Source organism: Oncorhynchus keta, chromosome 7 (assembly GCF_023373465.1).
Source record: "Oncorhynchus keta strain PuntledgeMale-10-30-2019 chromosome 7, Oket_V2, whole genome shotgun sequence".
Lineage (NCBI taxonomy): Eukaryota > Metazoa > Chordata > Actinopteri > Salmoniformes > Salmonidae > Oncorhynchus > Oncorhynchus keta.
Genome location: NC_068427.1, coordinates 44,891,551 through 44,916,678, shown reverse-complemented (window position 1 = coordinate 44,916,678; position 25,128 = coordinate 44,891,551). Strand labels below are relative to the sequence as shown.

The window sequence follows — 25,128 nt, the reverse complement described above, 5'->3', positions numbered from 1 at the left end:
TACGTTACTGTATTTATACTTAGTGTGTTTACGTTACTGTATCTATACTTAGTGTTTATGTTACTGTATTTATACTTAGTGTGTTTACGTTACTGTATTTATACTTAGTGTGTTTATGTTACTGTATTTATACTTAGTGTGTTTACGTTACTGTATTTATACTTAGTGTGTTTACGTTACTATATTTATACTTAGTGTGTTTACGTTACTGTATTTATACTTAGTGTGTTTACGTTACTGTATTTATACGTGGGATATCGTTTTTAAACACAAACTGTTCCAAAATAGCTGGCGTGTGTCTTTAACTATTATGTCATCCCAGCTTTTACAGCATTACAATGGCAGAATATACAATTCAATTATTTATTTTGCCTGTATTCAAGTGGGATTCTACAGCTTTCTACAGAACAGCAAAAGGTTGTGACATCTAACTATAACTCTACTGACATAATTACAATCTGATATTGTGTAATGAAATATAGTTATTAATCATGCTATGTTTGCTGAATGAGGCCTGGTTCTTATTCCTGACAAAATCGCGATGGTTCGCTATGTGTCTGGATGGCATCTGCTCCATATTTATCAGCGTCACTACCTTAAGCTGCCTGTTCCTCAGGGATGGGTCTGTATGGTATGGCTGCTATATCAACCATAGGATAACCAATATATATACGACAGGCTATGAGCCTCTGCAGTACTGAGAGGAACATAGAGTTTAGTGAGTGAGTGAGTCTCTCTTTATCAGACTTGAAGGCAGGTGCTAACTGGGCCTGTGTGGGCCTGGCTGTGTGGGCCTGGCTGAGTGGGCCTGGCTGTGTGGGCCTGGCTGTGTGGGCCTGGCTGTGTGGGCCTGACTGAGTGGGCCTGGCTGTATGGGCCTGGCTGTGTGGGCCTGGCTGAGTGGGCCTGGCTGTATGGGCCTGGCTGAGTGGGCCTGGCTGAGTGGGCCTGACAGTTTGAAGCTGTGTGGGCCTGGCTATGTGGGCCTCGCTGTGTGGTTCTGGCTGTTTGAGACTGTGTGGGCCTGGCTGTATGTGTCTGGCTGTTTGGGCCTGGCTGTTTGAGGCTGTATGGGCCTGGCTGTTTGAGGCTGTTTGAGGCTGTATGGGCCTGGCAGTATGGGCCTGGCTGTTTGAGGCTGTATGGGCCTGGCTGTGTGGGCCTGGCTGTTTGAGGCTGTGTGTGCCTGACTGTGTGGCCCTGACTGGTTGAGGCTGTGTGGGCCTGGCTGTGTTGCCCTGTCTGTTTGAGGCTGTGTGGGCCTGGCTGTATGGGCCTGGCTGTGTGGGCCTGACTGAGTGGGCCTGGCTGTATGGGCCTGGCTGTGTGGGCCTGGCTGAGTGGGCCTGGCTGTTTGAGGCTGTATGGGCCTGGCTGTGTGGGCCTGGCTGTTTGAGGCTGTGTGTGCCTGACTGTGTGGCCCTGACTGGTTGAGGCTGTGTGGGCCTGGCTGTGTTGCCCTGTCTGTTTGAGGCTGTATGGGCCTGGCTGTGTGGGCCAGGCTGTGTGGGCCTGGCTGTTTGAGGCTGTATGGGCCTGGCTGTTTATGTGGGCCTGGCTGTATGGGCCTGGCTGTTTGAGGCTGTATGGGTGGGCCTGCTATTGTAGGCCTGGGTGTGTGGGCATGGCTGTTTGAGGCTGTGTGGGCCTGGCTGTGTGGGCCTGGCTGTTTGAGGCTGTATGGGCCTGGCTGTGTGGGCATGGCTGTTTGAGGCTGTGTGGGCCTGGCTGTGTGGGCCTGGCTGTTTGAGGCTGTGTGGGCCTGGCTGTGTGGCCCTGACTGGTTGAGGCTGTGTGGGCCTGGCTGTGTTGCCCTGTCTGTTTGAGGCTGTGTGGGCCTGGCTGTATGGGCCTGGCTGTGTGGGCCTGACTGAGTGGGCCTGGCTGTATGGGCCTGGCTGTGTGGGCCTGGCTGAGTGGGCCTGGCTGTATGTGCCTGGCTGAGTGGGCCTGGCTGAGTGGGCCTGACAGTTTGAAGCTGTGTGGGCCTGGCTATGTGGGCCTCGCTGTGTGGTTCTGGCTGTTTGAGACTGTGTGGGCCTGGCTGTATGTGTCTGGCTGTTTGGGCCTGGCTGTTTGAGGCTGTATGGGCCTGGCTGTTTGAGGCTGTATGGGCCTGGCTGTATGGGCCTGGCTGTTTGGGCTGTATGGGCCTGGCTGTGTGGGCCTGGCTGTTTGAGGCTGTGTGTGCCTGACTGTGTGGCCCTGACTGTTTGAGGCTGTGTGGGCCTGGCTGTATGGGCCTGGCTGTGTGGGCCTGGCTGTTTGAGGCTGTATGGGCCTGGCTGTGTGGGCTTGGCTGTGTGGGCCTGGCTGTTTGAGGCTGTGTGGGCCTGGCTGTGTGGGCCTGGCTGTTTGAGGCTGTATGGGCCTGGCTGTGTGGGCCTGGCTGTGTGGGCCTGGCTGTTTGAGGCTGTATGGGCCTTGCTATGTGGGCCTGGCTGTATGGGCCTGGTTGTGTGGGCTTTGTGGGCCTGCTATTGTAGGCCTGGGTGTGTTGGCATGGCTGGGTGGGCTTTTTGGGCCTGCTATTGTGTGCCTGGCTGTGTGGGCATGGCTGTTTGAGGCTGTGTGGGCCTGGCTGTGTGGGCCTGGCTGTTTGAGGCTGTATGGGCCTGGCTGTGTGGGCATGGCTGTTTGAGGCTGTGTGGGCCTGGCTGTGTGGGCCTGGCTGTTTGAGGCTGTGTGGGCCTGGCTGTGTGGGCCTGGCTGTTTGAGGCTGTATGGGCCTTGCTGTGTGGGCCTGGCTGTATGGGCCTGGTTGTGTGGGCTTTGTGGGCCTGCTATTGTGGGCCTGGATGTGTTGGCATGGCTGGGTGGGCTTTTTGGGCCTGCTATTGTGTGCCTGGCTGTGTGGGCATGGCTGTTTGAGGCTGTGTGGGCCTGGCTGTGTGGGCCTGGCTGTTTGAGGCTGTATGGGCCTGGCTGTGTGGGCCTGGCTGTGTGGGCCTGGCTGTTTGAGGCTGTATGGGCCTTGCTGTGTGGGCCTGGCTGTATGGGCCTGGTTGTGTGGGCTTTGTGGGCCTGCTATTGTGGGCCTGGATGTGTTGGCATGGCTGGGTGGGCTTTTTGGGCCTGCTATTGTGTGCCTGGCTGTGTGGGCATGGCTGTATGGGCCTTACCCTCATTGGGATGTTCCAGTGTAGAGTCAGACAAAGAGGGGGAGAACATGGTACAAACGAATTTACTGAAACGTCTACGCGTTGACGTACCTGGTTAAAGAATAGTTCAACAAATACAAAGATAAAACATTCAAATAATATGTGAAATGTCACTCTAGTAGTTTCTAGTCATGCAAATGTATAGCTGGTCCTGTACATGGCCACAGAATAACACTGGTTCTGTCATAATGTTCTGACTGTCCAGATGATATCAGTGGAGAGGGTGCTGGAGTACACATAACTGGAGAGTGAAGCACCCTGGGAGATGGACAAACACCCTCCGCCTGATTGTGCCAGGCATGGCTTCATCACCTTCGACCGGGTCAACTTCTCCTACAGCGCGGACAGTCCTGTGGTCCTGAAGAATATAGTCGCGGTCTTCAGATCCAGAGAAAATGTCCCAGGTAGCAATTTCCTGAAATGTGTCACATTTTGATGACCGTACACACACACACACACACACACACACACACACACACACACACACACACACACACACACACACACACACACACACACACACACACACACACACACACACACACACACACACACACTCACACACACACACACACACACACACACACACACACACACACACACACACACACACACTCACACGCACACGCACACGCACACTCACACACACACAAAAACACACACACCAGTGTAATAGGTGTGGTGTTGTTCCTCTCTACCTGTCATTATTTTTCAAATCAATTATTTAGGGACACCTTATTGGGCCACTGATTCCAGGGCAATATACCCTTTGTGATTCATGGAATACAGATCATGTAATAAAGACTTGTCATTTGTTCTGATATGCATTCTAGGAGACCTGACGGTGACAACTCTTTATTCACTATATGAGAGAGAGATAGAGAGAGTAGAGGAGAAGAGAGGGAGTGGAAGAGAGAGAGAGAGAAGAAGAGAGGGAGTGGACGAGAGAGAGAGAGAGAGAAGAAGAGAGGGAGTGGAAGAGGGAGAGAAGTGGAGATGGTTGAGGGTGATTGAAACCCAGCGTTTAATGCAGAGGGTGTATTCTGCATGGCCACGGTTCACCAGTGTGGTTGATTTCACAATGGATGGGTTGATAAGTGCAGAGGCCTTAGGTCTGACAGCACATGGGAGGGAACCTCACCCGATGCCGCGGGCCTGATCAGGTTTTGTGCAACCTGACAGTCCCCCTGAGACAACACTTTCACAGGAAACCAATACCTATCTTTCTCTCCACACACACACACACACACACACACACACACACACACACACACACACACACACACACACACACACACACACACACACACACACACACACACACACACACACACACACACACGCACGAGGCCAGAGATACAGACTCAGAGAGACACATGATTCAGTACAGCAAGAACACACCAAAGGACTCAAGACCTTCACTAGTTCGCCTGACTCTTGACTTAATTTTCTTACATTTCTTCATATACAATTTCCATACTTGCCTGTTGTGTATCCACAAGGTGATTTCTAGATTGTATTTAGATAGCTTTTTGTATTCTTTGTTTCAATTTAATATTTCTGATTAGTTCGAAGCTTATCTTTGGGAATCTGAATCCAAGCATATTGGTAATAGTGGGATGGGAACATGTGATTGATCAATGTGGAACATGGTTGATAATACCGACAGACAGACACTGAAATGCATTACGTTGTGGTAGCATATTATACCATCATGTACATTTTTGCGTAATTCTGCTGTTTTAATATCATACGGCTTGTGGGTCTGTCACGTTAACAACTGATACCTACTAGACAGGAAGGAACATCTCCACAAACATAATCTTTCTCTCTCTCATTCTGCTGGAAAAGTGAAAGGCAAAGGACAAAGATGATTCATTGGGAAGTGAAGTAAACCTTGAATTTAGCACTTTGTTCAATGTAGTGGTATGTCTTCACTAATATGTGTTGAATGGTGTTGTTCAAGTTCTGTAGTAGAGAAATTATTTCAGAGTAAAAAATGAATTACAACACCAAGAAAATACAACACTAACTCTCTGAATGTTTGACTCAAGGTTGGCATTGTTGGGCGGCTTGGTGCTTGTAAAATCTCCCTGACACAACGCTAATAAAATACAACACTAATTCTCTGAATGTTTGACTCAAGGTTGGCATTGTTGGGCGGCTTGGTGCTTGTAAAATCTCCCTGACACAACGCTAATAAAATACAACACTAATTCTCTGAATGTTTGACTCAAGGTTGGCATTGTTGGGCGGCTTGGTGCTTGTAAAATCTCCCTGACACAACGCTAATAAAATACAACACTAATTCTCTGAATGTTTGACTCAAGGTTGGCATTGTTGGGCGGCTTGGTGCTTGTAAAATCTCCCTGACACAACGCTAATAAAATACAACACTAATTCTCTGAATGGTGGTGCGGACTGGCGCTAAAAAACTGGTGCTAACTAAAAAGCAGCATTCCCCAAGAGAGGATGACTTTCACTTTAGCAGTGATAAATTCATGAACTTCTTTGAGGAAAAGATTATGATTATTATAAAGCAAACTACGGACTCCTCTTTAAATCTGCGTATTCCTTCAAAGCTCAGTTGTCCTGAGTCTGCACAACTCTGCCAGGACCTAGGATCAAGAGAGACGCTCAAGTGTTTTAGTACTATATCTCTTGACACAATGATGAAAATAATCATGGCCTCTAAACCTTCAAGCTGCATACTGGACCCTATTCCAACTAAACTACTGAAAGAGCTCCTTCCTGTGCTTGGCCCTCCTATGTTTAACATAATAAACGGCTCTCTATCCACCGGATATGTACCAAACTCACTAAAAGTGGCAGTAATAAAGCCTCTCTTGAAAAAGCCAAACCTTGACGCAGAAAATATAAAAAACTATCGGCCTATATCGAATCTTCCATTCCTCTCAAAATTTTTAGAAAAGGCTGTTGCGCAGCAACTCACTGCCTTCCTGAAGACAAACAATGTATACGAAATTCTTCAGTCTGGTTTTAGACCCCATCATAGCACTGAGACGGTGGAAAATTACTTTTTAATGGCGTCAGACCGAGGCTCTGCATCTGTCCTCGTTCTCCTAGACCTTAGTGCTGCTTTTGATACCATCGATCACCACATTCTTTTGGAGAGATTGGAGACCCAAATCAGTCTACACGGATAAGTTCTGGCCTGGTTTAGATCTTATCTGTCAGAAAGATATCAGTTTGTCTCTGTGAATGGTTTGTCCTCTGGCAAATCAACTGTAAATTTCGGTGTTCCTCAAGGTTCCATTTTAGGACCACTATTGTTTTCACTATACATTTTACCTCTTGGGGATGTTATTAGAAAACATAATGTTAACTTTCACTGCTATGCGGATGACACACAGCTGTACATTTCAATGAAACATGGTGAAGCCCCAAAATTGCCCTTGCCAGAAGCATGTGTTTCAGACATAAGGAAGTGGATGGCTGCAAACTTTCTACTTTTAAACTCGGACAAAACAGAGATGCTTGTTCTAGGTCCCAAGAAACAAAGAGATCTTCTGTTGAATCTGACAATTAATCTTAATGGTTGTACAGTCGTCTCAAATAAAACTGTGAAGGACCTCGGCATCACTCTGGTCCCTGATCTCTCTTTTGAAGAACATATCAAAACCATTTCAAGGACAGCTTTTTTCCATCTACGTAACATTGCAAAAATCAGAAACTTTCTGTCCAAAAATGATGCAGAAAAATGTATCCATGCTTTATGTCACTTCTAGTTTAGACTACTACAATGCTCTACTTTCCGGCTACCCGGACAAAGCACTAAATAAACTTCAGTTAGTGCTAAATACGGCTGCTAGAATCCTGACTAGAACCAAAAACTCATGTTACTCCAGTGCTAGCCTCTCTACACTGGCTTCCTGTCAAAGCAAGGGCTGATTTCAAGGTTTTACTGCTAACTTACAAAGCATTACATGGGCTTGCTCCTGCCTATCTCTCTGATTTGGTCCTGCCGTACATACTGTACCTACACGTACGCTACGGTCACAAGACGCAGGCCTCTTAATTGTCCCTAGAATTTCCAAGCAAACAGCTGGAGGCAGGGCTTTCTCCTATAGAGCTCCATTTTTATGGAACGGTCTGCCTACCCATGTCAGAGACGCAAACTCGGTCTCAACCTTTTAAGTCTTTACTGAAGACTCATCTCTTCAGTGGGTCATATGATTGAGTGTAGTCTGGCCCAGGAGTGGGAAGGTGAACCGAAAGGCTCTGGAGCAACGAACCGCCCTTGCTGTCTCTGCCTGGCCGGTTCCCCTCTTTCCACTGGGATTCTCTGCCTCTAACCCTATTACAGGGGCTGAGTCACTGGCTTACTGGGGTTCTCTCATGCCGTCCCTGGAAAGGGTGCGTCACCTGAGTGGGTTGATTCACTGATGTGGTCATCCTGTCTGGGTTGGCGCCCCCCCTTGGGTTGTGCCATGGCGGAGATCTTTGTGGGCTATACTCAGCCTTGTCTCAGGATGGTAAGTTGGTGGTTGAAGATATCCCTCTAGTGGTGTGGGAGCTGTGCTTTGGCAAAGTGGGTGGGGTTATATCCTTCCTGTTTGGCCCTGTCCGGGGGTGTCCTCGAATGGGGCCACAGTGTCTCCTGACCCCTCCTGTCTCAGCCTCCAGTATTTATGCTGCAGTAGTTTATGTGTCGGGGGTCTTGGGTCAGTTTGTTATATCTGGAGTACTTCTCCTGTCCTATTCGGTGTCCTGTTTGAATCTAAATGTGCATTCTCTAATTCTCTCCTTTCTTTCTCTCTCTCGGAGGACCTGAGCCCTAGGACCATGCCCCAGGACTACCTGACATGATGACTCCTTGCTGTCCCCAGTCCAACTGACCGTGCTGCTGCTCCAGTTTCAACTGTTCTGCCTTATTATTATTCGACCATGCTGGTAATTTTTGAACATTTGAACATCTTGGCCATGTTCTGTTATAATCTCCACCCGGCACAGCCAGAAGAGGACTGGCCACCCCACATAGCCTGGTTCCTCACTAGGTTTCTTCCTAGGTTTTGGCCTTTCAAGAGAGTTTTTCCTAGCCACCGTGCTTCTCCACCTGCATTGCTTGCTGTTTGGGGTTTTAGGCTGGGTTTCTGTACAGCACTTTGAGATATCAGCTGATGTACGAAGGGCTATATAAATACATTTGATTTGATTTGATTTTTATTTGGTAAAATCTCCCTGATACAACGCTAATAAAATACAACACTAATTCTTGAATGTTTGACTCTCGGTCGGCATCATGGTGCGGACTGGCGCTGGTAAAATCTCCCTGATAGAACACTAATGTAATACAACACTAATTCTCTGAATGTTTGACTCTAGGTTGGCATCATGGTGCGGACTGGCGCTGGTAAAAGCTCCCTGAGCTGTGCTCTATTCCGCCTGGCTGAACCTGAGGGCAGGATATCCATCGAAACGTTCTCGCCTCAGAGATCGGCCCGCATACCCTGCCTCAGAGGATCATCCTTCTGGTATCTACATTGTTTGCTGCCTAGTGTAGTCTAGTTGCTAGGCAGCACTGTGTAACACTGTTACTTCAGCATCGTCCTGTACATCCATTAGGGATCCACTTACAGTACACATGATTATGTAAGCCTTAGAATCACTAAAGCTTGTTGAATCATTATAAAGCATTGTGTAAAACAGTTCAAGGTTGAATGTGTGGTGGGCCAGGATGGTAAGGTGTATAGTGCTACTGACTTGTCTCCTAAGGTGACTTGACTGAGGTGGTCCCTGACGCATTCTATAAGGTTACATTATACAACTAAACAAGTCCTACGGGCCTTAGTTTTATCACACGGTCTACTGCCCAGTTATATGGTAAAGTGCCAGAAAGAAGAACATAGGCAAATTCCAGTTGGCCCAGAACAGAGCAGCACAGCTGGCCCTTAAATGTCCGCGGAGGGCTTATATCATAATAACATGCATGTCAATCTCTCCTGGCTCAAAGTAGAGGAGAGTTTGACTGCATCACTACTTGTCTTTGTGAGAGGTATTAAATGTGTTGAAAGCACCGAACTGTCTGTTCAAACAGTTAACCTACAACTCAGACACCCATGCATACCCCACAAGACATGCCATCAGGGGCCTCTTCACAGTCCCCAAGTCCAGAACAAACTCTGGGAAACGTACAGTATTACATAGAGCCATGACTGCATATAACTCTCTTCCACATCAAGTAACTCAAGCCAAAAGATCAAATCTGATTTAAAAAAACAGATAAAACAACACCTCACGGCACAACGCGGACTGTAAAGAGACACACACACACATTGTAATGTTGTGGTATTTTTGATTTTATATTGTAAATGTGTGATATTAGAGTAAAAGTTTACTGTATGACGTATTATGTTATTGATGATGTAGGTTGTGATTGTGTTTTGATGTGATGTAACCGTTTTAACCCTGTTTGGACCCCAGGAAGAGTAGCTACTGCAGCAGCTAATGGGGATCCTAATAAACACTACAAATATGTCTTTAGCATTTCCCAGACATGTTGCATAGTCACTGATTAGGTGGATTATTACAGTCTTTGGATTTTGGAAAGTGAGGCAAACGGATGCCTTGAGACAGTTTAACTTTATTTTTGCTAGTTGAAAATTATATGGATTTAGGAAAATGCCGTCCCGCGGGTAAGTGTCAGTGCTCTGCGGCGATGAGGGGAAAAGACTCCCATGGCCCAGCTCTGAGAGGAGAGGAGAGGAGAGCAGAGTAGAGCAAATCCACTCCCTTTCCCTTCAGTGACAGGAGATTAGCCCTCCACCCCCGAAACATCAGCAAAGCTGCTTAGGAGACTTCTCTCTTCTCCACCACCCCCATCCTCACAGTCCCCCATAAAGTCCTACCAACATCATTTAGCCCAAGTGTTGAACATTTCATACACTGAAGCCAAGATTTCTCAAAGCATGTGAATTATTAATTGAAGGTTTTTGTTATGATGACTTTGATGGGTTTTTGGTATCAATAGCTTACCAGATAAAGTTTCAATCCTGTATTAAAACTGTTTTCGTTTTTCTGAGTGATCTGGAAGAGATGTTTTCATTTTGGGCACTGCTCTTTCTGACAGGGGGTACAGGCAGTTGTATCTCCCGACCCCTCCTGTCTCAACCTCCAGTATTTATGCTGCAATAGTCGGGGGGCTAGGGTCTGTCAGTTATATCTGGAATATATCTCCTGTCTTATCCGGTGTTCTGTGTAAATTTACAGTGGGGCAAAAAAGTATTTAGTCAGCCACCAATTGTGCAAGTTCTCCCTCTTAAAAATATGAGAGAGGCCTGTACTTTTCATCATAGGTACATCATCATAGGCTTCAACTATGACAGACAAAATGAGAAAAAAAATCCAGAAAATCACATTGTAGGATTTTTAATGAATTTATTTGCAAATTGTGGTGGAAAATAAGTATTTGGTCACCTACAAACAAGCAAGATTTCTGGCTCTCACAGACCTGTAACTTATTCTTTAAGAGGCTCCTCTGTCCTCCACTCGTTACCTGTATTAATGGCACTTGTTTGAACTTGTTATCAGTATAAAAGACACCTGTCCACAACCTCAAACAGTCACTCCAAATTCCACTATGGCCAAGACCAAAGAGCTGTCAAAGGACACCACACATTTGCCTAGCAGGGTCTTGTAGATGACCTGGAGCCAGTGGGTTTGGCGACGAGTATGAAGCGAGGGCCAGCCAACAAGAGTGTACAGGTTGCAGTGGTGGGTAGTATATGGGGCTTTGGTGACAAAACGGATGGCACTGTGATAGACTGCATCCAATTTATTGAGTAGGGTATTGGAGGCTATTTTGTAAATGACGTCGCCGAAGTCGAGGATCGGAAGGATGGTCAGTTTTACGAGGGTATGTTTAGCAGCATGAGTGAAGGATGCTTTGTTGCGAAATAGGAAGCCAATTCTAGATTTAACTTTGGATTGGAGATGTTTGATGTGAGTCTGAAAGGAGAGTTTACAGTCTAGCCAGACACCTAGGTATTTGTAGTTGTCCACATATTCTAAGTCAGAACCGTCCAGAGTAGTGATGCAGGACTGGCGGGAAGGTGCAGGCAGCGATTGGTTGAAAAGCATACATTTAGTTTTACTTGTATTTAAGAGCAGTTGGAGGCCACGGAATGAGAGTTGTATGGCATTGAAGCTCGTTTGGAGGGTTGTCCAAAGCAGGGCCAGAAGTATACAGAATGGTGTCGTCTGCATAGAGGTGGATCAGAGACTCACCAGCAGCAAGAGCAACATCATTGATGTATACAGAGAAGAGAGTCGGCCCAAGAATTGAACCCTGTGGCACCCCCATAGAGACTGCCAGAGGCCCGGACAACAGGCCCTCCGATTTGACACACTACACTATATCAGAGAAGTAGTTGGTGAACCAGACGAGGCAATCGTTTGAGAAACTAAGGCTATTGAGTCTGCAGATGAGGATGTGGTGATTGACAGAGTCGAAAGCCTTGGTCGAAAGCGTTGGCCAGGTCAATGAATATGGCTGCACCGTGTTGTTTCTTATCGATGGCGGTAAGATACGCTCAAGGTTTAGGTCCTTGAGCGTGGCTGAGGTGCACCCATGACCAGCTCTGAAACCAGATTGCATAGCGGAGAAGGTGCGGTGGGATTCGAAATGGTCGGTAATCTGTTTGTTGACTTGGCTTTCGAAGACCTTAGAAAGGCAGGGTAGGATAGATATAGGTCTTTAGCAGTTTGGGTCTAGAGTGTCCCCCCCTTTGAAGAGGGGGATGACCGCAGCTGCTTTCCAATCTTTGGGAATCTCAGACGACACGAAAGAGAGGTTGAACAGGCTAGTAATAGGGGTTTCAACAATTTCGGCAGATAGTTTTAGAAAGAAAGGGTCCAGATTGTCTAGCCCGGCTGATTTGTAGGGGTCCAGATTTTGCAGCACTTTCAGAACATCAGCTGACTAGAGTTGAGAGAATGAGAAATGGGGAAGGCTTGGACAAGTTGCTGTGGGGGGTGCAGTGCTGTTGACCGGGGTAGGGGTAGCCAGGTGGAAAGCATGGCCAGCCATAGAAAAATGCTTGTTGAAATTCTCAATTATAGTGGATTTATCGGTGGTGACAGAGTTTCCTATCAGTGCAGTGGGAAGCTGGGAGGAGGTGTTCTTATTGTCCACGGACTTTACAGTGTCCCAGAAAGTTTTTGAGTTTGTGTTGCAGGAAGCAAATTTCTGCATGAAAAAGCTAGCCTTGGCTTTTCTAACTGCCTGTGTATATTGGTTTCTAACTTCCCTGAAAAGTCAGGTCTGGAGAGAACCAAGGGCTATATCTGTTCCTGGTTCTAAATTTCTTGAATGGGGCATGCTTATTTAAGATGGTGAGGAAGGCATTTAAAAATAATAATAATAATTACCAGGCATCCTCTACTAACGGGATGAGGTCAATATCCTTCCAGGATACCCGGGCCCGATCAATTAAAAAGGCCTGCTCGCTGAAGTGTTTCGGGGAGCGTTTGACAGTGATGAGTGGAGGTCGTTTGATCGCTGACCCATTAAGGATGCAGGCAATGAGGCAGTGATCACTGAGATCTTGGTTGAAAACAGCAGAGGTGTATTTAGAGGGCAAGTTGGTTAGGATGATATCTATGAAGGTGCCCGTGTTTACTGCTTTGGGGTGGTACCTGGTAGGTTCATTGATAATTTGTGTGAGATTGAGGACATCAAGCTTAGAATGTAGGATGGCTGGGGTGTTAAGCATGTCCCAGTTTAGCTCTGAAGATAGATGGGGGGCAATCACTTCACATATCCCACATCTTCCAGAGCACAGCTGGGGGCAGAGGGTGGTCTATAGCAGTCGGCAACGGTGAGAGAATTGTTTTTAGAGAGGTGGATTTTTAAAAGTAGAAGTTCAAATTGTTTGGGTACAGACCTGGATAGTAGGACAGAACTCTGCAGGCTATCTCTGCAGTAGATTGCAACACCTTCCCCTTTGGCCGTTCTATCTTGTCTGAAAATGTTGTAGTTAGGGATGGAATTTCAGAGTTTTTGGTGGTCTTCCTAACCAAGGATTCAGACACAGCTAGGACATTCAGGTTGGCAGAGTGTGCTAAAGCAGTGAATAAAACAAACTTAGGGAGGAGGCGTCTAATGTTAACATGCATGTCACCAAGGCTATTATGGTTTCAGAAGTCATCAAATGAGAGCGCCTGGGGAATAGGAGTGGAGCTAGGCACTGCAGGGCCTGGATTCTCCTCTCCATCACCAGAGAAACAGAGGAGTAGTAGGATAATGGTACGGCTAAAAGCTATGAGAATTGGTTTTCTAGGACGTCTGGAACAGTGAGTAAAAGGAGGTTTCTGGGGGCGATAAAATAGCTTCAAGGTATAATGTACAGACAAAGGTATGGTAGGATGTGAATACAGTGGAGGTAAACCTAGGTATTGCGTGAGGATGATAGAGATATTGTCTCTAGAAACATCATTGAAAGCAGGTGATGTCATCGCATGTGTGGGTGGTGCAACTGAAAGGTTGGATAAGGTATAATGAGCAGGGCTAGAGGCTCTACAGTGAAATTAGGCAATAAACACTAACCAGAACAGCAATGGACAAGGCATATTGACATTAAGGAGAGGCATGCTTAGTCGAGTGTTCATAAGGGTCCAGTGAGTAGTGAGGTTGGTTGGGGTCACGGCGATTCAGACAGCTAGCCGGGTCCAGTGAATAGTGAGGTTGGTTGGGGTCACAGCGATTCAGACAGCTAGCCGGGCCATCGGTAGCAAGCTGGCAGAGGATGGAGGTCTGTTTTTAGCCACCTCGTGCATTTCCGTCGGTTGATTAGTGGGGTTCCTTGTAGTAGAGAGGACCAATCCAATTTGCAAAATAGATATAGTTATAGTGGACCAAGAAAATTGTCCGATGGACATATTCAGATAGCAGCCGATAAGACAGCTAAAGATTAGCGGGCCACAGATGGGCGTTCAGGTAACGTCTCGACAGAGGGGTCAGTTGGATAACTCCCTCGAGCAGATAACGTCGGTATTCCAGTCGTGAAAGCCCGGTGGGGCTCAGCGTCGGCAGTAAAATGAGTCCGGATAGGTGATTGTAGCCCAGGAGTGGCTGATGGAACTCTTCAACTGGCTAGCTCCAGAATAATTGATGTTTGCTCCGGGGATATGCTCCGGGGATATGGAGAGAAAATAGGTCCAGTATGCTCTGGTCTGAGTCGCGTTGTACAAAACTGGCGATAGCTTTTCGATCTAAAGGATAGCTGATGAACGCCAACCGTGGTTAGCTGAATACTAACGTTAGCCAGCTTCTGGCTAGTTTCTGGCTAGCTTCTGTTGTGGATTTCAGATTTGAGGTGAATAATACTTTTGATATAAATAGATGAGGGGCTGGTTGAAGGAGAGTGTTTTGAAGTTGAGTTTTTAGAAGAAAAAGTATATATATAAAATATATGCGAAGAAAATATGTAAATATACACGGGACACAACAAGACGAGGACAAAGGACGTCTGACTGCTATGCCATCTTAGATGCAAAAAATAAAATAAATAAATGATAAATACATTTGATTGATTGATATCATGGGTAAAGCATCAAACAGGGCGGGATGGGATTAGATGACTTCTGTTCTAAACTCGTAAGTGACGTGACTTAGCTCAGAGTAGCAGCACTCCTTCTGTACACACACAGAATAGAGATGATCTATGGGTAAAGATTCATGACTTATTTTCCTCTGTAAAAATCATTGTTATTTTTTATTTAGCCTTTATTTAACTAGGAAAGTCAGTTAAGAACAAATTCATATTTACATTGACGGTCTACGCCGGCCAAACCCAGACGTCGCTGGGCCAATTGTGCACCGCCTTATGGGACAGCCGTTTGTGATACAGCCTGGATTCAAACCAGGGTGTCTGTAATGATGCCTCTAGCACTGAGATGCAGTGTCTTAGACCGCTGCGCCACTCGGGAGCCCAAATAAATATACTTTTATCCCTCATTTAATAATTTGTTTCCTTTATTTTTGCAAGAATTAAATACACGGAGTATGATTGGTAATACCAAGATTGGATTTATTCTGCCTATATTTACAGTTTTTACATTGTCCCTTACAAACGGAAAAGGTTGTATTTACAAATGTACATTTGAAATTAGTTTTTAATATATCAATCAAATTTATTTATAAAGCCCTTCTTACATCAGTTGAAATAATCACAGTGGCTGTAGAGGGTGCAACAGGTCAGCAACTCAGGAGTAAATGTCAGTTGGCCTTTGATAGCCGATCATTCACAGTATCTCTACCGCTCCTGCTGTCTCTAGAGAACCCCTGCCATATCTCCTAGTATAAGTGATATTCACTCAGCCTTTCAAATAGAAAATAACTTGATATAAGATGCTTGTGGCCATGATGTGGAATTTTCAGATTCTGATATGTATTCCATAAATTGCCAATGAGGACTTTTATTATTGTCCAGCTTCCCTCAGATTTGATTATGATAAACTTGTATTAGTATGGGAAAAAAGCTGTTTTTCCAACGTAACATTGAGTATAAAACCAGCTTGAATTGGGACCTGAGCTGGCTTAATGACAAGGCTGTCTGCTGGTGGCAGGGGAAAAGCTCATTGGGAGTAGAGAGGTGGGACCATTTCTGGGTATAGAGGGAAAGGGATGAACTCCTGAATGCTTCAAATTCACAGATCTGTTTCCAAGGGATCTGCTCAAAGTTGAACACTTACCATGGGTTTGTCAAGACTGACACCAAAGTTTGTTGACTTGTGTGTGTGTGTTTGTGTGTGAGCGCGTGTGTACATGTGTATTCACACAAATTCTATCTTGCCGTTTCAGGTGAACATTCTTATCTTAAAATGAGGTCAGATTAGCATCTGGAGTAAGCTTGATTTATTATGGTCTTCCCTCCACTGCATTGTGGATTGGGACAGTTTCTCACTGTCCTGCTCCATCTCTACTGCTCCTGCACAGGCCGAAACCCACTCATTAAGGGTTTTTAAATGGTCTTATGACTATTAAAGCCCCAAATACTCTGTTGTGTGTCACAGAAGAAAGCCCTCAAGTATTTTGTGATAAAATAATGAGAAAATGACCTTGTTATCTAGCCTTTTAGTGTTGGGGAGTAGTGAAATATATGTAGTTCAACTAGTAATTTAACTACATTTTGCAGTAGCTTGGAGGTAGTTGAACTAACTTCTAATCTAGGTTGTGTTTTCAGTAGTTAATTACTCTTCTACCGTGTAGTGACATAGCTAACTACTGGCATCAGACCTCCCTAATTCTCACTTGAAACATTTTTGTGTCCCTAATTTTCACTTTTTGTTTTTACTATAATAGGTTAAACTCTACCTTCTGTTAACATCTGACTACAGAGTGATCTGTTTCTGCAATCTGTAGTCTATGACATTCTAGACGTACATTTTTCACTAAGTAGTTTAAAACTTGAGTTAAGTAAACTATATTTTTCTTAAGGGCAGCTTTAGTGTAGCTTCACTTCTTCTAGTGTGAAGTGATTGGTAGCTTGGTAGACTACAGTATATTTAAAGAGTAACTTCCCCAAAACTGCTACCTTTATAGTGTTCCGTGAATGGCCTGATGTAATTCTCATGGCTAGAAAGGAGAGTCCACTGTAAGAGTTCTGTAGATCTCTTCTACATTGAAGCACGATTTCTGAATAAATATATTCTAGGAGGCTTGACATGATTAATTACATTTAGCCATGCTCCTGTTTGCCAGGTTACAGCAAACACAAGGGCATGCTTGAACAATGCCTTCTGAGTGGCAAGCTGTTTTGACTGCATTACAATAAAGAGCTGTATTTATTATTTTAAGGGTGATTGTACAACTGAACCTTGATACAGGTGGGTAGCTCACTGTAAATACACACAGAACTGCTCCAAGCTGCATTTTACAGCCTGGAGAAATGTCAACCAAGTGAAGGATTACTTCTTTTTACTCATGCACACGTACAGGTAACTGTCCAAATAAAGGAAAGACCAACATAAAGTGTTTTAATAGGGCGCTGGGCCACCACAATCCGCGAGAACAGCGTCAATACGCCTTGGCAAAGATTCTACAAGTGTCTGGAACTCTATCGAAGGGATGCGAAACCATTTCACAAGAATTTCCAAAATGTGGTGTTTTGTTGATGGTGGTGGAAAACACTGTCTCAGGCCCCTCTCCAGAAACTCCCGTAAGTGTTCAATTGGGTTGAGATCTTTTAAATATATATATTTAATTTGTATTTTATTTAACTAGGCAAGTCAGTTACAAACAAATGCTTATTTACAATGACGGCCTACACCGGCCAAACCCGAATGACAAATACTTTGTGTCCCTCATTTACTCATTTGTTTCCTTTTTTTGCAGCAAGTACCTGTATTTGTCAACTAAAAACAAGGGAGTTTGAACTAGGTTTTGAACTGTTATTTCGAGAGAGCATCTATCTTCGTGTACTGAATTTGATTGAACATTGCTAATTTTCTTCATTCTATAAAATGTACTTTTGAGACGAGATATGTTTTTAGTTTGTTTTACATTGACTAAATGATGGTATAGTTTACCTTTAAGTAATTTGACAAATACTTGTAGAATGTTGTTTGATTGCAAACATTGTAGCTTGTACATCCGGATAACCTCTATGCACCCTTTACTTTCAACCAAGATCCCAGCACAAACTACAGTATTCCAAAGTAAAAAGATCAATTTAACGTTGCATAGTGTGCCGGAGGCCAGCATTGAATGGGGCTCCTGAGTGTGGCACTGCAGGCTCCATTGTGAACACCTCTCCCTCACACACAGTGCTGCTCTATGAAGGCTGTCTTAACCCTTTCAAATGTCTCCCCCTCGTCATTATCCTAACTGGCCGTGGCCTTCTCTTTCTACATTCATCCCACCCCCATGCAGGTCGCGGTCCTCTTCACCTGGACCCTTTCAGTCAGCACACAGACGAGGGCCTGTGGAATGCACTTGAAGAGGTGCTGCATCGTTGTGCTCAGAATGCATCCCCCTCGGCGACCCGTTGGGCGATCCCTCATTCCAGCTGCACAATGCTGCCATTCAGCCTGCCTGCTCGCCACAAGACAAGGGGGTGAAATCCCATTAGGGCCATGGGGCCATGTCAATGTGCGGCTTGTAACTGGGAGCCATTCAGAGTCCTGGGGAGAAGCTGTGTTGTGCTGTGATGTGTTGGGCAAAAGGGGATGAAGGCAGGCTTCCCCCACAGTGAAGAGCTCCAGCTCCTGGTCCCCAGTCTCCCGGCTCCTCAATGGGTTTGCTGGCTTGGAAAAAAGCAAGAGGCAGTGGCCAAGGTCATCCATGGACCTGGCCCTACATTGTGCCAGCTGGTTAATGGTGTGTTGGATGGCTCTTTAAAGAGATCCCCCCGGGAGGTAATGGAGGGTCCCTGCTCCCTCTCATCTCTTTGAAGGTGCAGTTGAGGGCCGTCGTGGAGAAGCTACCTGCCAGGCTGGTGACGGTATTCGCTGTCAAGCGGCAACTTCAACGTGGGTCAGAGGCAGCTGATCTGTCTGACCAGGGCCATCCTCAGATGGAACTGGATCCTTATTATGGATGAGGCCACCACTAACATGAAACCCAGGATATAAAACTGTTAATTAACCTGAACCCCAGGTTAGAACACTGTTAACATGAACCCCAGGATAGAACACTGGAAATACGAAACACTGGTTAAAACAATGTTAAAATGGACCCCAGGTTAGAACACTGCTAACATGGACCCCAGGTTAGAACACTGTTGACATGAATCCCAGGTTAGAACACTGCGAACATGAACCCCAGGATAGAACACTGCGAACATGGACCCCAGGTTAGAACACTGTAAACATGAACCCCAGGATAGAACACTGCTAACATGAACCCCAGGTTAGAACACTGCTAAAATGAACCCCAGGTTAGAACACTGTAAACATGAACCCCAGGTTAGAACACTGTAAACATGAACCCCAGGTTAGAACACTGTAAACATGAACCCCAGGTTAGAACACTGTAAACATGAACCCCAGGTTAGAACACTGCTAACATGAACCCCAGTTTAGAACACTGTTAACATGAACCCCAGGTTATAACACTACTAGCATGAACCCCAGGTTAGAACACTGCAAACATGAACCCCAGGTTAGAACACTGTAAACATGAACCCCAGGTTAGAACACTGTAAACATGAACCCCAGGTTAGAACACTGTAAACATGAACCCCAGGTTAGAACACTGTAAACATGAACCCCAGGTTAGAACACTGTAAACATGAACCCCAGGTTAGAACACTGTAAACATGAACCCCAGGTTAGAACACTGTAAACATGAACCCCAGGTTAGAACACTGTAAACATGAACCCCAGGTTAGAACACTGTAAACATGAACCCCAGGTTAGAACACTGTAAACATGAACCCCAGGTTAGAACACTGTAAACATGAACCCCAGGTTAGAACACTGTAAACATGAACCCCAGGTTAGAACACTGTAAACATGAACCCCAGGTTAGAACACTGTAAACATGAACCCCAGGTTAGAACACTGTAAACATGAACCCCAGGTTAGAACACTGTAAACATGAACCCCAGGTTAGAACACTGTAAACATGAACCCCAGGTTAGAACACTGTAAACATGAACCCCAGGTTAGAACACTGTAAACATGAACCCCAGGTTAGAACACTGTAAACATGAACCCCAGGTTAGAACACTGTAAACATGAACCCCAGGTTAGAACACTGTAAACGGATGGATCCCATGCTGCGACCCCAAAAACACTGAAAAACATGAACCGGTCCAGTCAGTCCGGAGAACACTGCACCACTCCCTAGCATTCTTCTTGCCAATGTCCAGTCCCCAAGGTTGATGAAACCGAGCAAGGGTAGTTAGATTACTTGTTGGTTATTACTGCATTGTCGGAACTAGAAGCACAAGCATTTTGGCATTAACATCTGCTAACCATGTGTATGTGACAAATAACATTTGATTTTGATTTGAACCCCAGGTTATAAACACTAGCATGAACCCCAGGTTAGAACACTGCTAACATGAACCCCAGGTTAGAACACTGCTAACATGAACCCCAGGTTAGAACACTGCTAACATGAACCCCAGTTTAGAACACTGTTAACATGAACCCCAGGTTATAACACTACTAGCATGAACCCCAGGTTAGAACACTGCAAACATGAACCTCAGGTTAGAACACTGCAAACATGAACCCCAGTTTAGAACACTGTTGACATGGACCCCAGGTTAGAACACTGCTAACATGGACCCCAGGTTAGAACACTGCAAACATGAACCCCAGTTTAGAACACTGTTGACATGGACCCCAGGTTAGAACACTGCTAACATGGACCCCAGGTTAGAACACAGCTAACATGAACCCCAGGTTATGAACAAATAACATTTGAACACTTTTAACATGAACCCCAGGTTATAACACTACTAGCATGAACCCCAGGTTAGAAACACTGAACACTGCAAACATGAACACTGTTGACATGGACCCCAGGTTAGAACACTGCTAACATGGACCCCAGGTTAGAACACTGCAAACATGAACCCCAGTTTAGAACACTGTTGACATGGACCCCAGGTTAGAACACTGCTAACATGGACCCCAGGTTAGAACACAGCTAACATGAACCCCAGGTTAGAACACTGCTAACATGAACCCCAGTTTAGAACACTGTTAACATGAACCCCAGGTTATAACACTACTAGCATGAACCCCAGGTTAGAACACTGCAAACATGAACCCCAGGTTAGAACACTGCAAACATGGACCCCAGGTTAGAACACTGTTGACATGGACCCCAGGTTAGAACACTGCTAACATGGACCCCAGGTTAGAACACAGCTAACATGAACCCCAGGTTAGAACACAACAAACATGAACCCCAGGTTAGACCACTGCTAACGTGGACCCCGGGTTTGACCCTCATGTTTCTGCTTGTTGTCACTGTAATGTTGTGAGTCGTGTTGTAACTTGTGTTGTAACATTAGTCCTTCCCATACATTCCATTTTCCCTTCATATGACAAAAACATAATGAACAAAAAGATCAAACTAAAACCTTTGTGCATAAAGCTATGGCCTCTGGTACTCTGTGACAGTGTAACTCTATCCTGTGAACGTCAGTACAGCTGCACATACCTGGCTAAGGATTAGCCATTGTTTTGATGTGTGAAGTAAAATCCCTGCCCAGGGGTAATGGAAGACAGTATTGTTTCTGTGTGGATGCTGAGATATTCTCTTTCCCTGCTCCTGTAGAACTTACTGCCTCATCCAGCAGACCATTTGGGAGACTTTCAGAGAGTGTCCTGTGCTCACCATTGCCCATCGACTCAACACCATCAACATTGACTGTGACCGGATCTCGGTGTGGCTTGCAATGCGTCGGCACATCTTCTTAGGCAAAGTCATAGCCCTTCTTCATCTTCACTGAGTCACTAACAGTACTGTAGATACAATTGATATTAAATAGCTTGCAGACATTTCTTCTTCCTACTGTACAATACAATATCAAAGAATAGCTCAGGGTCAGACTTTTACAATCAGCCATTTAAGCAAACTACTATACAGAGTTTGGCTGTAAGTGTTTAGTTTAGTTGATTAATTTGACCATTTTAAAAAACAAGCACACATTAAACTTGAAAAAGCCATGCATGCACATGAGAAAAATCATCGAAGATAACACACAATAAAGTCTGGGACTTATTTCCATTGTGGTCATCTTAAAAATAGATGGCTAGGTAAGATCCAACATGGTTGAACACAGTATGACAGCGAGATAATAAAACATAAAAACAAAGAAGAAGAACATCTATCTTATCATTGCGGTTATATCGCAGAGGCACAGCAGACATCAAACAGTTTTTTAAACTTACTTTTAAGCTGCCCAGATAGGACATTGTTTTTATGGGCAGAGGCAACTCTGAAGTATATACAGTGCCTTGCAAAAGTATTCATCCCTCTTGGCATTTTTACTTTTTTGTTGCAGTACAACCTGTAATTTAAATAGATTTTGGGGGGATGTCATGTAATGGACAAACACAAAATAGTCCAAATCGGTGAAGTGAAATGGAAAAAAAAAAACGGAAAAATGGTGCTTGCATTCACCCTCTTTGCTATGAAGCCCTGAAATAAGACCTGGTGCAACCAATTACCTTCAGAAGTCATATAAGTAGTTAAATAAAGTCCACCTGTGTGCAATCTAAGTGTCACATGATTTGTCACATGATCTCAGTATATATACACCTCTTCTGAAAGGCCCCAGAGTCTGCAACACCACTAAGCACCATGAAGACCAAGGAGCTCTCCAAACAGGTCAGGGCCAAAGTTGTGGAGAAGTACAGATCAGGGTTGGGTTATAAAAACATATCAGAAACTTTGAACATCCCACGGAGCACCATTAAATCCATAATAAAAAAATGGAAAGAATATGGCACCACAACAAACCTGCCAAGAGAGGGCCGCACACCAAAACTCACAGACCAGGCCAGCACGTGGCCCCTGTGCCACTTTGGCCTCTTCTAGCCCACTGCCTGCAGAAGTGCCAATTAGTGCTGTTTGTGGCAGCATTTGTTTCCTGTCTGCCAGGACATTGGCTGGCTGGCCATTGACAAGGGCGAAGAGAAAAGCTAAATGCCACTCGGCAGGGACATTTCCACAACAGTCCCCATGTCAAACGCCCCGCAGATTGTCACGCTGTTTGGTAGAACAGACTTGGGAAAACACCTGAATTGCCTCATCCAAATGATTAAGCTGCACCCCTGATGAGTTTTCTTGAGTAGGAGGCCTGCATGTATTCTATGGAGCTAGCTAAGGCAGAGATACAGTGTTCTGTTGTTGATGACACTAGTTCTATAATACTATGTGTTACTGTTCCTTAACGAGTCTTAAGATGTTATAGAGTGGGCATTGTCTGTTGTACCTTGTTTAAAGGTAGCCAGAATGTTATTCTAGGCCTTTATGGACATCCTAGAAAACAAGCTACTCTTTACCTGGTTTACGTTGTGATGTCAGACACATGATGGTAATTTTCTTAAGTGTGCTGAAGGTTGGATTGTTGCCTTTGACACAGTTGAGGACCACCCTTGCGGTGCTGAAATGCATGGATAATGCATGCATCTTTTACAGCACCAACAGGGAATGTTTACAGCCCTGTCAGGCAGAAACAAACCCTGGTGTTTGGTGTTGGCATGAGTCACATGAAATGGATGGTTCTGAGACAGTAGAGAACTACTGTTTCACACTCACCCTCTATTGTCTGTGTGGATCACTCAGCAGTGAAACAGCTGAAATGTTTGTTTTTAAGCAGTAAAGTATATAGGCTGTGTGGCCCTCACCCTATTACTCTCCCCTGTGTCTGGTTGCAGGTTCTAGATCCTGGGAGGATCTACCCTGCTCCACACAGCCAAACAGGTAACCAATCCAACCAGGAGGCAGTCTCCCTGCTCCACTCAGCCAAACAGGTAACCAACCCAACCAGGAGGCAGTCTCCCTGCTCCACACAGCCAAACAGGTAACCAATCCAACCAGGAGGCAGTCTCCCTGCTCCACACAGCCAAACAGGTAACCAACCCAACCAGGAGGCAGTCTCCCTGCTTCACACAGCCAAACAGGTAACCAATCCAACCAGGAGGCAGTCTCCCTGCTCCACACAGCCAAACAGGTAACCAATCCAACCAAGAGGCAGTCTCCCTGCTCCACACAGCCAAACAGGTAACCAACCCAGCCAGGAGGCAGTCTCCATGCTCCACACAGCCAAACATGTAAACAACCCAGCCAACCAAGAGGCAGTCTCCCTGCTTCACACAGCCAAACAGGTAACCAACCCAATCAACCAGACCCTCCTCCTTTGTCGTAACTCAGTCAGAACTCCCAGTGCACACATTTACAGTCACACTAATGCTTATAACATACTCATCAACTGGCCTCCATTCTTTTCCCAAAACAACACAGTCAGTCATACACACAACAGTGTGTGTGAAAATGTTAAGCGAGCTCTGTTAATATTTCTATTCAAAGTGTGTAATCGTATACTGTATATCTAGATGTATTTCTATATTCTATACCATAAGTTTATTTCATGATAAAAACTTGCCTTTTTATAATTTTACATGACTCTGATATTATCAAATTAATCGTCTGCGTAATCTATTTCCCAAAATTAAAATTTCTAATAATTTCAGAGACCATTCTAGAAAGGCAGCTTTCTTTGCTTTAAATCTATTGAGAAATATTGGGTTTTAACTCTCTCAATTTGGGATCAACTTTCTATGGTGATTACAGTAATAGAGCAACTCCTTAAAAATATATATATATTTCCTTTGATATTCATTTGTGATGTTCAGCACCAGTCAAAAGTGTAGACACACCTACTCATTCAAGGGTTTTTCTATATTTTGACTATTTTCTACATTGTAGAATAATAGTGAAGACATCAAAACTATGAAATAATACATATGGAATCATGTAGTAACCAAAAACATGTTAATCAAATCAAAATATATTTTATAATTTAAATTCTTCAAAATATATATGTATTTTTTTCACATTAAATAACCAGGTAGGCCAGTTAGGCAAGTTCTCATTTACAACTGCCACCCTTTGCCTTGATGACAGCTTTGCACACTCTTGGCATTCTCTCAACCAGCCTCACCTGTAATGCTTTTCCAATGGTCTTGAAGGATTTCCCACATATGCTGAGCACTTGTTGGCTGCTTTTCCTTCATTCTGCAGTCCAACTCATCCAAACCATCTCAATTCAAAATCGAATGATATTAGTCCCATTCCCCGAATAGAACCTTACAGTGAAATGCTTACTTACAAGCCCCAAACCAATAATGCTGTTTAAAAAATACAACTAAGAAATACAAGTAAGTAAGTTAAAGAGCAGAAGTAAAATAACAATAGTGAGACTATATATAGGGAGTCCCGGTACAGAGTCAATGTGCGGGGAACCGGTAAGTCTAA

The 25,128-nt window shown here is 44.8% G+C and overlaps 1 protein-coding gene and 1 pseudogene across 1 annotated transcript; one reads left to right on the top strand and one right to left on the bottom strand.

Annotated features, from left to right (window-relative positions):
• Positions 1–976: 976 nt before the first annotated feature.
• LOC127931031 (adhesive plaque matrix protein-like) lies at positions 977–3,171 on the bottom strand. The gene is made up of 2 exons (XM_052521808.1): positions 3,123–3,171; positions 977–3,024 (listed from the first exon to the last, which is right to left on the bottom strand). The coding sequence occupies exons 1-2, from the start codon at positions 3,169–3,171 to the stop codon at positions 977–979; spliced, it is 2,097 nt and encodes a 698-aa protein (XP_052377768.1).
• A 195-nt stretch (positions 3,172–3,366) lies between these two features.
• On the top strand, positions 3,367–21,793 carry LOC127931030 (ATP-binding cassette sub-family C member 4-like; annotated as a pseudogene).
• The last annotated feature ends 3,335 nt before the right edge of the window (positions 21,794–25,128 follow it).

What these genes read in the sequence shown, in the direction of transcription:
- LOC127931031 (XM_052521808.1), bottom strand. Translation starts at nt 3,171, where the DNA reads ATGTTCTCCCCCTCTTTGTCTGACTCTACACTGGAACATCCCAATGAG. An exon ending in ACTGGAACATCCCAATGAGG is followed by an intron (nt 3,025 to 3,122) that starts GTAAGGCCCATA and finishes CCACAATAGCAG; the next exon opens with GCCCACAAAGCCCACACAAC.